General features: G+C 33.9%; 1 protein-coding gene across 1 annotated transcript in view; it reads right to left on the bottom strand.

Annotated features, from left to right (window-relative positions):
• Positions 1-16,612, bottom strand: part of LOC123242471 (heat shock transcription factor 2 binding protein) — a 139,413-nt gene that overhangs the window by 56,278 nt on the left and 66,523 nt on the right. The window contains exons 5-6 of the mRNA XM_044670250.1: positions 16,215-16,350; positions 14,083-14,200 (exon numbers count right to left, since the gene is read on the bottom strand). Of these exons, the coding sequence (XP_044526185.1) occupies positions 14,083-14,200; positions 16,215-16,350 (254 nt within the window). The remainder of the gene's footprint in view (positions 1-14,082; positions 14,201-16,214; positions 16,351-16,612) is intronic.

The following is a 16,612-nucleotide window of genomic DNA, read 5'->3' as shown; positions in this document are numbered from 1 at the left end:
AAAGAAAACTACAGACCAATCTCCCTAATGAACATAGATGCAAAAATCTTAAATAGAATACTAGCAAAGAGACTCCAGCAAGTAATTAAGAAAATCATTCACCACGATCAGGTGGGATTTATACCAGGAATGCAAGGTTGGTTCAACATTAGGAAAACCATCCACATAATTGACCATATCAACAGTCTAACAAACAAAAATCACATGATTATCTCAATAGATGCTGAAAAAGCCTTTGACAAAATAATGAAAAAAATGTGAAGGAAGGGGGCCTAGCAGTACCAGATATTAAACTATACTATAAAGCAGCAGTGATCAAAACAATATGGTACTGGCTAAGAGATAGAGAGGAGGATCAATGGAATAGACTGGGGATAAATGACATCAGCAAGACAGTGTATGATAAACCCAAAGAGCCCAACTTTTGGGACATGAATCCACTATTTGACAAAAACTGCTGGGAAATTTGGAAAACAATATGGGAGAGATTAGGTCTAGATCAACATCTCACACCCTACACCAAGATAAATTCAGAATGGGTGAATGACTTGATTATAAAGAGGGAAACTATAAATAAGTTAAGTGAACACAGAATAGTATACTTGTCAAATCTCTGGGAAAGGAAAGATTTTAAAACCAAGCAAGAGTTAGAGAAAATTACAAAATGTAAATTAAATGGTTTTGATTATATTAAACTAAAAAGTTTTTGTACGAACAAAAACAATGTAGTCAAAATCAGAAGGAAAACAACAAATTGGGAAAAAATCTTTATAACGAAAAACTCTGACAAGGGTCTAATTACTCAAATATACAAGGAGTTAAATCAATTGTATAAAAAAATCAAGCCATTCCCCAATTGATAAATGGACAAGAGAAATGAATAGGCAATTTTCAGATAAAGAAATCAAAACTTTCAATAAGCACATGAGAAAGTGCTCTAAATCTCTAATAATTAGAGAAATGCAAATCAAAACAACTCTGAGGTATCACCTCAAACCTAGTAGAATGGCTAAAATGAAAGAAGGGGAGAGTAATGAATGCTGGAGGGGATGTAGCAAAACTGGGGCATTAATGAAAATGAGGGTATGTCCTTCAATTGGGGAATGGCTGAACAAATTGTGGTATATGCTGGTGATGGAATGCTATTGTGCTCAAAGGAATAATAAACTGGAGGAATTCCATGTGAACTAGAAAGACCTCCAGGAATTCATGCAGAGCGAAAGGAGCAGAGCCAGAAGAACATTGTACACAGAGACCAATACACTGTGGTAAAATAGAATGTAATGGACTTCTGTACTAGCAGCAATGCACTGACCCAGGACAATTCTGAGGGACTTATGGAAAAGAACGCTACCCACATTCAGAGGAAGAACTACAGGAGTGGAAACAGAAGAAAAACAACTACTTGAACACATGGGTTGAGGCGGACATGATTGGGAATGTAGACTCGAAACTACCCCACCAATGCAAATATCAACAATTTGGAAATAGGTCTTGATCAATGACACATGTTAAAACCGGTGGAAATACGCATCAGCTATTTGGGGGGGGGGGGTTTCGGGGGGTGAAGGGGAAAGTAAGAGCATGAATTATGTAACCATGTTAACTTTTCTAAAAAATAAATATTAATAAATGTTTAAAAAAAGGAAAAAATCCAATATCAAAAACAACTGAAAATAGATATCAATTTTCGGGGTTTTGGCTAAGATCAAATTAAAATAGACCAAGGAGGGATAATTAAATAATCACTAATCCTATGAAAATTATGACTTTTTGAAAAACTTAGACATTATATTTTAGGAAATCACATATGAAAAAAGGATGAAAAAGATTTGTTAAAACTAAAGAACAAAATCAAAATAGAAAAAAAATCCATCAATTACCTCCTAAAAGAAGTCCCAAAAGGAAAAGTCTTGGGAAAGTCATAATTAAAACCTAGAGCTCTCACATAAAAAGACAAAATAGAAAAAGTCTCTAGAAAGAAGGAGACCAAATAGCAATTAGTTATATTCAGTATCACACAAAATCTGGCTCTATTTAAGAAAAAGAGAAATACTGGAATATTGCAAAAAGAAAAGGTTTACAAACAGGAATATCTTATACTAGAAAGCTGAGTATAGTTCTATGGGGGGAAATGGATTTTTGATGGATTTTCAAACATTTCTGATTAAAAGAAAAGAACTAAATAGAAAGATTAAAATATAAACACAAGAGGGGATGAAGGGCCAGCTAGATAGCACAATGTATAGAGTGCCAGACCTGGAGTCAAGAGGACCTAGATTCAAATCTGACCTCAGACACCTCCTAGATATGTAACCCTGGACAAGTTGGCTCCTGTTTCCTTCTGTCTCAGAGTTTGCTTCAGTAAGTTGTATGCCCTACTCTATCCAACTGGTAAACTTTTCTATTTTTCAGGCAATACCAAATATTGTCTATTATTTCTGCTTCATAATACAGTTTGTGATCTGCTCCTATCAAAGAGTGATTAATACCTCTACAATTATCTAGGTCATTATTCTTTCTAAAGTAGTTTGTAGTTGTAGTTACATAATGCCCTGTTTAGGTAGACTTCCAAATATTTCCCACATTTTGTTTTTATCTTGAATGGAATTTTTCTTTCTATCTCTTCTTGCTGTGTTTTGTTAGTAATAAAAAGAAATGCTAAATATGTGTTAGTTTTATATTCTGCTACTTTGCTGAAGTTATTGTTTCAATTAATGTTTAAACTTTAGTTTTTTTAAGTAGACTATCATGTAATCTGCAAAAGAAATAATTTTGCTTCCTCTTGCCTGTATTAAGCCTGTATTTATTCAATCAATTTTTTTCTTATTGCTAAAACTAGAGTTTCTAGAATTATATAAAATAGTAATAATGATAATCTGTTTTACTTCTCATCTTAATGGAAAAGCCTCTAGTATTTCTCCACTACATATAATGTTGGCTCCTAGTTTTGGGGACTATTTATCATATTAAACTGTAGCCAATGTTGAAATGGTCTAATGGGTCCATCATAGGAATTATATGCCTAGAACTCCCCTGGAAACTTCTGAAGATTCTAGACACGTGTGATTCAGGAATTGGTTGTTGAAAAGTACAATCTGGTTGTTTCCTGGCATGTGGTGGCCAAGAACTAAAATGATCGGAACGATTCTTCAGATTTTGGCAGCATCTGGGTGAAATGCTATATCACATAATCAGAGACAACTTTTAGATAGCTCTCTAATCCTTTGCCCCTTCAGGTAGCATCTTTTGATTCTATGATGTTCAATGATGTGGCAGGCCTGGACTTTCTCCACTATAGCCTCATGTTGACTTTGACTATGTGACATCTAGTACAGGGGGCCCAAAAAGGTGGAATCTTGGACCTGGGTCCCTGGATACATTTTTTGCATTTGTGTTTCTTCTTTCCTGATCTTAAGTGAATGAGTCTATAATTCAAAATGGACATGTCTAGGTTTGGAGGAAATCGTGTTCCTTTAGTATACCTCTAATAAGTGGGAACTATTGATGGCAGAGTAAGATTTGAATAAAAGATATGCCTAAACCTGGTCTTTTTATCATCAGACATGCATTGAGAATTGTTTAAAAGGTTCTAAAAGAAACATAAAATGACCAATCAGGAACCCCACAAATCGTTTTATGTTCTGATGAAGTTTAAGTATCTGTTGCCCAGCCAACTATAATAGAGGTAGCTAAGGAATCTTGTTTTAAGTTGTTTTTGTCAAGTGAGTTCATGAGGATCTATGTTTAGCATTCTTTTTTTTTTTTTTTTTTTAAACCCTTACCTTCCGTCTTGGAGTCAATACTGTGTATTGGCTCCAAGGCAGAAGAGTGGTAAGGGTAGGCAATGGGGGTCAAGTGACTTGCCCAGGGTCACACAGCTGAGAAGTGTCTGAGGCCAGATTTGAACCTAGGACCTCCCATCTCTAGGCCTGGCTCTCATCCACTGAGCTACCCAGCTGCCCCCTTTAGCATTCTTTTTTATAAGAAATAAAAGATAAACTAATCATTCTCTTTAGTGGCCAGTGTCCCCTAAGTTTAAATCCAGTGTGGATCATCAGATTGGGTTAAGAGGAATCCTTGAGAGAAAAATCCATATATTTGTAACAGAAATAAATATTTCATTTTATCAAAAGTATTTTCTTCATCTATTTATATAATCATGTGATTTTAATTTTTTATTAATATAGTTGATTATAGGTTTTCATTATGTTTAAACAATTCTGCATTCCTAGTTTGATCTATCTACTTCGAGTCTTTGCAACCAACTCATTCTTTTTTAAATTTCTAACTGATTGTTCTTTTCTGAATTATTTCCTTCCTCTAGAATATTCTGTTAAGATTATTTTAACCTATAACATATCTTCATTATAGTAGATTTGTTTTTCTATTTGCTCATATTTATCTACAACTTCAGTTCTTAAAGCAGGACTTTGTCTTGGGCTAGAATCCAACTTTTCTGCATTATTGGATGGAGTATTTAGGCCCAGTTCTTATATTCAGCTGAAGTTCAGAAATGAGACAATGTTCTACTAAGTCTATATCCTGCCTCCATTATAGTATGGAAGCTGATGCCCTGTTATCCTTGGTTAGGATGCTTCCTGAATCCAAAACCTGCCTTTTTCCACAGCCCTGACCTAGGATTTCAGTCTTGTGCTGGGACTGGGAGCTTGACATGGTCTGTGCCTTCTATGTATCTCTTGAAACTTCTTTTAAACAGATAATGTTGGCTCAGTCCATTTTCTTGTGTAGTCCCTACTAGAGGTCTATAGTTTTCAATCTTTGCCCCCAGAGTGGTCAAAAACTGAGTCCTGATGGCTCATTTTCTTGTGTATTCATCTACCCAGAAGTCAATAGCTTCAGGCATCAATCCCAAGTGGCTCAACTTTGATTCATTCTTCTTTCAAGCTTGTATCCCAGGGTGTCCTATGATGACCACTATCTCCTGCACCCATCCAGGTGGCCTCATGAAATTCACTTGTGCAATCATATACCATGACTTAGGATTTGAACACTGGGACAGTCCCATCAGAGATGGTGCCTAGTTCAGGCTAGGCTCTTAAAGCATCTCTATACCCTTATGTTTGCTGACCTTGGCCCAGGTTCTTTAAGTGTTTACCTACCTGAGTAGCCTTAAATCTAAAGCAGTCTTTGTTTTGGGTTCCATCTCTTTGCCCTATCTTTTATAGGATTTGAAGAACTAAGTGCTATTTTTCCTTAATTTTATCATGTAACATGGCATTCTTCAGGAGAGCTAGGTTTACCTTACTACCACCTGAGTCAAAAGTCTATAGCATATCTTTTTCTCATCTTTATTCTTTCTTCAAGTTTTATGTTACTTTTGGTATTTACTCTAACAAGTAGGTAGTTTGACTGTACATAAACAAATGATTCAGAAATGACCCACACATTAACAATAAGTCATTCTTATATGCAAAAATGTTTCATATATTTCATTTTTGGCAACAATATTTGGAACTCACAGTCTAATAAAGTAAAATTCAAATTTAGAGTGAATTATAAAATGATAACAGGATACTGCCTGGATTTTTTTTACACATTTTATGTAAGCCAAAATTCAACTAACATGACATGCATAAACTAGTTAAGGATTTTAATAAACTATTAAAATGTCAGTTTAAAAAACTGTCAAGTATGGATGTGATAAGCTGCTGCATACTATATTTCCAAGAGTTGTGATAGTTTTTCTCAAAAGAGCCCTTAACAAAATAAGTAAAAGGAGAAAGGATACTTCAGATGGAAACATTGCCAGTGCAAAATAGAAGAGGCTTGATATTACATATGAACAAATATTTTATGTAATTAAAAAGCATAAACATGGTCACAGTAACTCCAAAATAAGACAGGATGTCAGAATGCTGAAATCTGTGATACAGAATATTATAAAATATGCAGGCAAAACAAAAAGAAAGTTGCATCAAATTTTTATAGTTTGCAAACAACTATAAGGAACAGAAAGTGTTAAAGTGACTGTGAAAGAACATCTTTTAGCTGCATGGATTGAAGATTTCAATAAAAAATGCATTCCTCTTATCAAACCAACTATTCAAACAAAAAAAACAAGTTTATTTAAGGAAGTAAAAGAAAATGGAAAAGTTGAATAGATAAAATTTATTATAAGAGTGGGTTGGATTAATTGTTTTAAAAATTAAATTCAACTGCATATGGTTAAAATTATAAGAGAAAGAGCTAGTAGGTGGGGCTCAGTGGATAGAGAGCTAGGCCTGGAAATGGGAGATCCTGAGTTCAAATATCACCTCGAACAATTCCTAACTGTGTGTCCCTGGACAAGTCTCTTAAACCCAATTTCCTAACACTTACTACTTTTCTGCCTTGGAACTGATACCCTGCATCATTTCTATGACTGAAAACAAGGGCTTTTTTTAATGATAAATAAAATTATAGAAGAAGCAGCCAGTGTAGATGGGGACATGAAGTTAATATCCTAAGGTTTTGAAGAAAATATCTGAAGAAGATGGATATTCTAATCAACAAATTTGATGCATATGAAACAATCTTCCAGAAAAAGATGCCTTCTAGAACTGACACTTCTTAGAAAGAAAAAAAACTCAGCATGGATTTAAAGTATCTAAAGATCTCCTAAGATTTTTATTGGGAGGTAATGCAGAAGATGATTTTAAATTTAAACCAAATGCTTATTTATCAAATTATAAATCCTCTTGGAGGCTACAACTATTGGCTGCTTCCAGTTTTGGGAAGTCAAATAAGAATAAGTAGTAGAAGCAGGATGAACCTGAAGTTTGGGAAAAATATTTTCTCCCCAAAAAATTTAATCTTAGAGGTTAAAAAATGGAGCTACGGGGTTATAAGAATAAAAGATAGAGCTTTGGTCTGTATTTTATTCAACAAGACGAACTAACAGATTCTTTTGTGAAGAAGTCTTCCATGATCTTAGTAATGCCTGTTCCACCAGGATATTCTGATTGGACTAACTACAGAGATAGCATCCCCAGTGAAACAAACTATTCTTTGGTAACTCCAGAGATTCCAAAGTAAACCACATTCCAGCCCCAAGTTTAATATAGTTCCCCCCAAATCACATGATATTTTGTCTCTATTACTTGGTTTCCTAGATAAGTAAAGTATAGTGCCATACAATGTCACCCAAGATCTGTGTAATATCCTATGCATATATGTGGGCACTCTCTGTTCAAAACTGTTGCTTATCCACACCCAAAACAGCCAAAAAACTGGTAGTTATAAAAAAAAACCCTTATTCTCATTTTCTAGCTTTGACTCTTGATTAATTGACCTGTAGTCAAGTAAACTATGGCGGGAGGATCCCAAGAAGGATTTAATTTCCAGAAAAAGCATGGGGGACTAAACCTCTTTTTGAAGCCTAGTTTTCAAGTTACTTCTGCCTATTTCTTAAAAAATATTATAGTACAGAACTGTCTCATTTAAAGCACTAGCAATTTTTGGTAATAATACTCCAGGTTATTCAACTATATTTGGTTTATTATATGAGAATGTGAGCATCAAAATTCCACAAAATGTGGATAAAGATCTCTGCACTTAGAATAAAAAGATATTTCAGCCTATGCTGCTAAATAATTTAAATGACAATAACAATGTTTTCATCAACTCATCTTGGTAGGCATATCTTTAGGTATAATTTTCAGCAATTTTTTAATTTAAATTTTGTTACTATAAAGAATTATTAAACATTTATTAAACACCTATTGTGTGCCATGCACTATGCTAAACACTGGTGATACAAAGAAAAGTAAAATACCATATATACAAGATAAATTGGAAATAATCAACAGAGAGAGGTAAGGCAGTAGAATAAAGGAGATGAGAAAAGGCTTCCCCTAGAAAGTGGGATTTTAGCTAAGGCCTGAAGGAAGCCAGGAAGCTAGGAGGCAGAAATGAAGGAGAACATTCTAGGTATGGATGACAGTCAGTGAGAATGTGGAAAATGAGAAGATAAAGTTTCATACTTGAGGGGCATCAAAAAGGCCTATTTCTCCTTAATTGGATTTCAGAGCATGGAGTGGTTCTCTCATTTCCTACTCCAGAACCATATTTTCCAATATTTTTTTATCAACTTTGCCTTTACTTCTTTTTTTTTAAATTTTTTTTTAAACCCTTGTACTTCGGTGTATTGTCTCATAGGTGGAAGATTGGTAAGGGTGGGCAATGGGGGTCAAGTGACTTGCCCAGGGTCACACAGCTGGGAAGTGGCTGAGGCCGGGTTTGAACCTAGGACCTCCTGTCTCTAGGCCTGACTCTCACTCCACTGAGCTACCCAGCTGCCCCCTTGCCTTTACTTCTTGAATGCAAATGATAAGCATTTGCAAAAATTATGATTAGGAAAATAATTGAATTTTGTGCCAATATCCCTTGCAGAGGCTAAGGAGGTAAAGAAACCTAGAAATACCTCAAAAATACCCTCTGAATTAAAAATGTGCTTTGATACTATGAAAGTATATTAAAAATATTTTTAGTAAAACTGAAAATATTAGGAAACAATATTTTATCCCTTTCCAGACTTTTTCCTTTGGGAAAGTAGGGCAGGTAACACAAAATTTAAAACAAAAAAAGAGTTACTTTTGATAAGCCTAACCCACTGAAGTAATTGGGCTACTGACCCATCTAAAGGCAATATAAATTTCTTTTCTAATTAGGAATTAGTTCTTTGGGCCAGCATGTATGAGTAGCTTAATTAGTCATGATCAAACCTTTTCTTTATTGGTGAGATGTTTCCATTAAAGCAAACTTTATAAGAAGAATACTAGATTAGGGACAGGAATACTCAGACTTTTAACCCCAAGGTTAGGTGTAATACCCAATAGACCAGATAGGATGCCAAGTCACCCAAATATGTAGAAATGGCCCAACTCATGTAGACCATTTTCCAGGGTTTATATGCTTATTCTGAGTAGTGAATTCCTTGCTCAGGAGAAGTAAAAATTCCTTGTTCCTATATCTAAATTAAGCAGAGATAGTTATACGTCTGGAATATTTGGGGGAAAAGAATATTTGTGTTAGGGATGGATAGAATTATGTCAAAGGCATGTATGCGTAGAAGTCTTATACCTGACTGGATTCACATCAAAAAGGTTCAGATTGACAGAAGCCGCATTCACAGAATAAAATAAGCTTTTCAAAGTAACTAAGTGATTAGGAATAAAAATAGAAGAGAAATTGTAATAAAAGAAGCAATCACTAAGGAACAGCATCGAATTAGGTAGGCTACTGTAAGGAACCTATTACCTTCTACCTGTCAGGAAAATATTGTCAAGAGATTTGTGGCTTCTCTGTTCCTAAAACTCTTATGCCTCTGGACTTTCTGATCATCTTCATATTGATCACCAATTGTTTAGCAGAATTAGTATTAATAGATGATCCCACCAAAACAAAACTATCACCTTAGAAACTGGATCATTCTTATAAAAGTTGGTATAGAATTGGGGATAGAGAAGAGGAAAGCTAAATATTCACATATGAAATTTCCAAATAAAAAGGTTGTTAAAAAGTTTTAATAATTACAAAATACATAAAATATTTAATTTTTAATGATCAACTTACCAAAGCATAAAAATGACTTGTGTAGATTCCATTACAAAGTGTTCCTTAAAGAAATAATGAATGACTTTGTAATAGAAAAAGAACTGAAAACTAAGTCCGTCAACTGGAAAATGGCAGAACAATGACATATGAATGTAATGGAATAATATTTTACAATAAGAAAGGTGAAAAATATGATTTTAGAGAGACCTAGGGAGCCTCATACAAATTAATTCATAGTGGAGGGATGAGAACCAGAAGAAAATAGTATAGCATTATTATAAAAATTAACAACTCTGAAAGACTTAGAAACTCTGATGAACAAAATGATAAGCCATTATTCCAGAAGGCCAATAGCAGAATACTGCCCAGCTCATGATAGAGATAAAATGGACTAATATGAAACATAAGGAATGCATTCTTGGGTGTATCGGAACTTATTTTGTTTGACTATGCTTATATGATATAGATATTCTTTTTTTCTTCTTCTTTTCAGTGGGTGGGGAGAGGTAAAAGGGAGAATAAAATGCTTGATAACTGAGGAGAAAAAAGAAAAGAAGTCAGAGAATCACAAAGGAGGGCTTTTTGATTATATGTTTAATTTATATAAGAGAATATATATTACATATTGTATATATTAAGGCAAGCTGAGTGTAACAGATCCACAATTTCATGTACAAGTATATTCTGTTATTCTATGTATTTAGAAATGCTTATTTTATTTGCAGTTCAAGTTCAAAATTTAAAAAGGAGGGAGGACCCTCAATACCCTGCAGTGACTGCCCAAAGACCTCCAAAACTGCAATAAGTAGCAGATGACAATTCTGTCCAGCTACAGGAAGAATCAGGCTGGCTAAAAATGTAACAGCAATCAGTAAAGATATATAAGTGCCTACTGTGTACCAATGTAAAAGGGAATTCTTTGTTCTCTTTGAGTTTACATTTGTGAAAGGGAATCTTTTATTCTCTTTGCCTAGATAGAGCTAACACTTTGGTTAACAATAACTTAAGTACCCCTACTTAGTACCTCACTAGATTTTGAAGACAGGATTAACTTTTGTCTACCTCAGTGATTCCCAAAGTGGGCGCCACTGCCCCTTGGTGGGTACTGCAGCGATCCAGAGGAGCGGTGATGCCACAGGTGCATTTGGGGATGGTGAATAACTGTAAGGGGACAGTGATAATGTTACAGGGGGTGCTAAGTAATATTTTTTCTGGAAAGGGGGCAGTAGGCCAAAAAAGTTTGGGAACCACTGGTCTACCTTTTGATTGAATCAACAAAGGCTTGAACTAGGAGTTACAAACCACTTAGAGAATTCAGACCCTCAGAAACTCAATCTACTAGTAATCTGTGAACCCTTTTGATGAGTATTCACCCCTCCAGAAGGGCAGTCCTAGATAATTTGGAAGGTGTGATTGGCCCCTGTTAAAAGGGAAAGAGATAAAAACCCACTATAAAAGGCCCCGAATTTCTGGGTCTAGGGAGTAAGTTGACTCCAAAAAGGAAGTCAGCTTCAAGAAGGAGTTGGTCTTCAAGAGGAAGTCAGCTTCAAGAAGAAGGTTGGCTCAAGAAAGAAAGTTGGCCTCAAGAATCACCTTCAGCTCAAGTCATTGTCTTGACCTGCCTCTTGGAGGGAACTTGGGTGAGTGGCTAGCTGGTGTTCCCTTCCTGTCTTCTTGAGAGAGTTTCATTCCTGTTAAAGGTCAAGTCCTGGCTGAGTTGCACTAGGGCAATATTTAATTAGATAGTCTAATGTCTTCTCTTCCCTTTTGTATTTCTCTGCTTTCACTCTTTCCACTTCTTTTGTAAATAAAAGCTATTAAGGTCATTTTGACTTTGAGCAATAATATTTTGAATTGGTAACCACCACTATTATTTATAATCTTCAAATATTTTAGCCAAACCATTAAAATTTAATCTTAACACCAGACACTGTGTTAAGCAATAAAAATACAAAAAAGGAAAAGACAGCTAAGGTCTAAGGGAAAAGGAAATGAAAACAAATTAAGGCCAGTCTTACCTTCCAGATGTAGCTTAGTTCCTCATTGTTGCAATTACTCTGCCCTCTCAACTCACTATGCTATGCCCATCAAGAAGAAGATCTTATTCTACCCAGCCACATGAAGGTGGAGAGGAGAGTGGAAGTTGGAACAGTATGAGCTAAAAAAGTGCTACCTTGAAGCTAAGGGATAGGGCTGGAAAATCAAGGCCAGGCTTGTCCCCCTGGAGGTTACTCAGGGCAAGGATCCAGACTTGGCTGCACATGCCTCAATCAAGGAGACCAAGGCAGTCCTGCAATCCTGCCTCAGGGTTCTGCCTGTTAGAGGAATAGAAGAATACAAAGAAAAAACTGAAACGACAGATAACTAGAGAGAAAAGCCTCAATAAAAGCCCAGGGTACAATCAGATAAACCAAAAGAGAGTATCCTAAAAACAGAAGTTAAAATAATAAGACTTCAAGGAGAAATCAAAGTGAGAATGGCAAATATTACATTAATTAATTTAACAAATGTTAATATAAAAAGTGTACCAATGTTGCATAATGAGAGAATCCTGTTGATTATACAAAATAATAGAAAAGTAAGAAAACTGAGAATGATTCAAAAGAGAATTGTATTCATAAAAGAAGACAGGGATGAATTTAGGTCAGAAATTAAAGCTCTTAACACAGAATTACAAAACAAAATTGAATCTATCAGAGAATCTAAAGGAACTCAAGCTTTGAAAGATTAACAAATTTGAAACACAAAAATATTGAAAAGGAGGAAAATGAAGTAGAAAAGAAGCAAAAGGCAAGATCATAGGTCTCCCTAAAATATATAACAAATCAAAAGGTTTAAATACCATACTATTGGAAACAATACAAGAGAACTGTTAAAAAAAACAACTTTTGAATAGATAATAAGACATCAATTAGGAGAATTCATATCCTGCCAGCAGAAGAAAAATCTCTTTTTTTTCAGCTTTGAGACATGTAGTGATTATACTTAACAATTTCAAGTACAGACAGCAAATTTTGCAAACATCCAGAAGAAAGCTTTTTAAATGTGAAGGAAATGCAACTCGAATAGCACAGAATTAGTCTGAAACTATAAGAAATCATAGAAGGGAATGGAATAGTACAGTTCAAAAAATAAATACCTTGAACTGCATTAATATAACACAAAAATGAGCTTAATCATTCAAAAAAATAAGAGAATCATTTGGGGAATTTCTGGGAAACAAAAACAAAAAAGAGATGAACAGATAAAAATAACCCCAAAGAGAAGCAACCAAAAGTAGGTACAGCTACAGAGACTAAGGAATGAATATTTTAAAAAGGAGTAAAAAAATTGATTATTAAGTAATATAATATCAGCTGACAGAACAACAATGTCAACTAAATGGAAAACTCAAAACAACTGAAGTGAAGTAAGAGAGTAAATCTGAACCAAACATCTTTTCCTATTGTATCATCAAAGGCAATGATTAGTTTCAACATGTATCAATTTTGGTTTAATTTCATTAATATTCCTTATTTATGCTATACCACACATGTATATTTCAAACAAATTAGATAAAAATTAATTTGTGATCATAGGAATATAGATAAGTTTATGAGCTATAAGGGACTCCAGAGGTTATCAAATCCAACTTTCTCATTTTATAGATGAAGAATCTAAGGCCAAAAGAGTTTACCTAGTGTCACAAATTTAGTTAGTGTCTAAGAAAGAATTCAAATTCAAGTCTTACTGAGTCCAAATATAACTATGTCTTTTTTTGAGGTATTATAAAACCCTATATGTGAATAAGTGATTGATCTAAGTAGCTGAAGGTAGGAATCCAAAAAAATCTGAATTCATATTTGAATGATTGAATCTGAATCCAACATTTCCATTTGTGTATGTATGTACATCCACACCAGATATGGATAAATATGTATGCATATATACAGATTTGTGCATATACACACAATATGTATAGTTACAGGTTTGTTGTGTATATTATGTTGTTCCAAAAGTCTTAGTATAGTTTAAAGGTTCAACAGTTCAATCATATATGAGATCTCGAGAGCTGGTCTCGAAGTCAGAAAGATGTGAATGAATTTGAGTCCCACCTCTGACACAGGCTGGCTGTGCGATTCTGGGCAAGTAATTTTAACATCTCTGTGCTCTATGTAACAATCTAATAATGTAAGTTATAAAGAAGATGCTGACCTGCATATTAGGAATTTCCTCACACAGGAGTTCTCAATGCCAGTGAAATCACAAGTCTCCACTATATTCCTACATGTGTATGTAGGTATATGCACACATACATACACACAAACATACATACCTGGTATGCATTTACATATGTGTATATACATATGCATGGATACATGTATGCATGCATATAAAAAATAGTGCTTAACTCACCAAGAAATTTATCCTTTCATTTTTTAAAGGAAAACTTCCAAGTGAATTGAGCATAGTTAGAAAAACTAGTTCAATACATTCTAAGTAATAAGAAAATAAGCTTCATCTTTTTAATATTATCCACCATACACTTTGAGTTTGGTACACTGTCCTGGCTTCAAATCACCCAGAAGCTGCATTATTGTGTCCAATAGCACACGACTTGAATTAACCAGAAATTCACGACCACAAGCTATAGCAGCAACATCTGCAACAGAAGGATAAAATAAGGTTTTAATACTAGATTTCATATGATTCCAAGATTTACATAGTTACAAAAACTTGCTCTTGGTGCATAATAATATCTAACTTCAGTTTCAGAACTACAGAAAGTATTAAATAGTAGCTAAAAAAATTGTTTTAGACCAAAAATTGACAAGTGAATTGATGAACACAGCATTTTAATTAATGTAGATGAGATATTCCTGTCATAATGAACAAACAATTCCTTTGGCAATAAAACACTTTTAATTTCATTAAAGTGTGTATTCAGAAGCAGAATAAATAGTATATTATGGTCCCAACGGATGAAGATTAAATGTCTGTTAAACCATAAGTATTTTAATATTAAATGAGAGGAAAAGCTGACTATCATATAGCAAGGTCAGGGAAGCAACTATTTGCCTCAAAATATTTTATACTTACTAATGACTTTTAACCAACATGATAAAATCACAAGTAAATGGGACCAGGAAAAATTAGAAAAAGAATTACCACTACTAATAAAATGTCTTTAATTATATGGGTCAGTAATGTCTACTACTACTACTACTACTACTACTGCTATATAGTAGCTTAAAGTTTTATAAAGTGTTTTACAAACATTACCTCATTTTATTCTCACAACAACTCTTAAAAGGAGGTTCTATTATCTCCATTTTACATATAGTTTTAGATAAATACTATTTATTATATTAAGAAAAGGTCTACTTATTTCCATATTTTGCAGGGTTTTTTATCTAAATGGGTTGGATTTGTTAAAAATCTTTTCCCACATCTACTAATATAACATGTAATTTTTATTGTTCTTGTTATATACAATAAATTAAACTTATAACAGAGTGGTCTCACTTGTCTTTTACTCTTTCTGACCTCCATTCTGTTCTCTTCTTTACATTTTTTTAAAAAATACTTCAATAATCCTTCCTTCTTTCTTTTTTTGTTTTTGGCTACCCTACCCCAAATACTCATTTCATCACAGTATAAAACTCCAAAACTTTAGAAACATAAAGTTTGTGTTAGATTTGTTTAGGTTGGAAGGGAATATTTGCCAGATAGGTTATTCTTGTTTTTAATCATTATCTTTTGCCTTTTGGAATATCACATTCCCAAATCTCCTGTTGTTTAAAAAAAGCAACAGGGAAAACTAGTGGCTCAGTGAATTGAGAGCCAGACCCAGAGTTGGGGAGGTGCTAGGTTCAAATCTAATCTCAGAATCTTCCTAGCTGTGTGACTCTGGACAAGTCATTTAACTCCCATTGTCAAGCCCTTGCCATCTTTTACCTAGGAACCAATACACAATATTGATTCCAAGACTGAAGTTATGGGTTAAAAAAAAAAATAGCCAAGTCTTCTGTGATCCTGACAGTGACTCCTTGGTATCTGAACTTTCTTTTTTTAGTTGCTTGCTTTATTTTGATCTATGACCCTCCTAAAAGTTTTTGTTTTGGTGTTTCTTTTAGGATACGACTGATAGATTCTCTGTATTTTCACTTTTCCCTATGATGTGGGAAGTTTTTCTTTATTATTTCTTTATATCCAGATTTTTTGTTAAATGGTCTGCAAGTATCTAATTTCGTTTCAATCCTAAGCTTGAACCACCATTCTGGTCTGGCCTGGCTGAAAAAAAGCATAGTTTTCTTAAACTTGTTTTAAAGGATTTTTCTATGAAGCTTTCAAAAAAATTAAATTAGTATTTAATTTAGCATGCATATTAATACCAAGACTAAACATGGTAAAATAAAAGACTAATTTGAAAAGAGCTATAGCTCTGGATTTTTTAAAGTATTTCCTTATTTAAACAGAAAATCAATAAAATGTTATGCTCATTTCAGAATTTTTTTGATGTAAACTTTCAGTTATCACTATGGTTTGAGATACATCATTAAAATGGTTTTTGTGTGCATATACAGCTGAGCAAAATGTGCTAGACTGTACCATATCAACATAATATATTCTCTAGACTATATAGAAAAGAAAAATGAACTCAAAAAATGACCTACTTGTTAAAATTCCAGCCAAAGCAAATACAAACTGATTTTCATCAGAATCTAGCTCCTGTTTTAAATTTCCTTCTAATGATTTTACAAAACTCTCCATTGTTTGTCCAGTGATGTTGAAAAACTTCAATGCTTTACCCTGAAAGTTTGAAAACAACAATTAAAAAGTCATACTCTTTTAAAGCTTTTAAAAACAGAAGGATCATTACTCTTAGTCTTTTTTCCAGAATCAATTAAATCAATTAAACAAATGCTAATTAAGCACCTACTCAGTGCAAAACACTGAAACTGTAAGACAACATCAAAACAGCACCTGCCATCAAGTTGCTTATTCCACTAAGGATATGCCATATATGTGCAGATAATTAAATGGAACATAAACGAAAGGTAATTTCATGAAG

Source organism: Gracilinanus agilis, chromosome 3 (genome assembly GCF_016433145.1).
Source record: "Gracilinanus agilis isolate LMUSP501 chromosome 3, AgileGrace, whole genome shotgun sequence".
Taxonomy (NCBI): domain Eukaryota; kingdom Metazoa; phylum Chordata; class Mammalia; order Didelphimorphia; family Didelphidae; genus Gracilinanus; species Gracilinanus agilis.
Note: the sequence above shows the minus strand (reverse complement) of the source record. Positions and strands in the feature narration are given on the sequence as shown.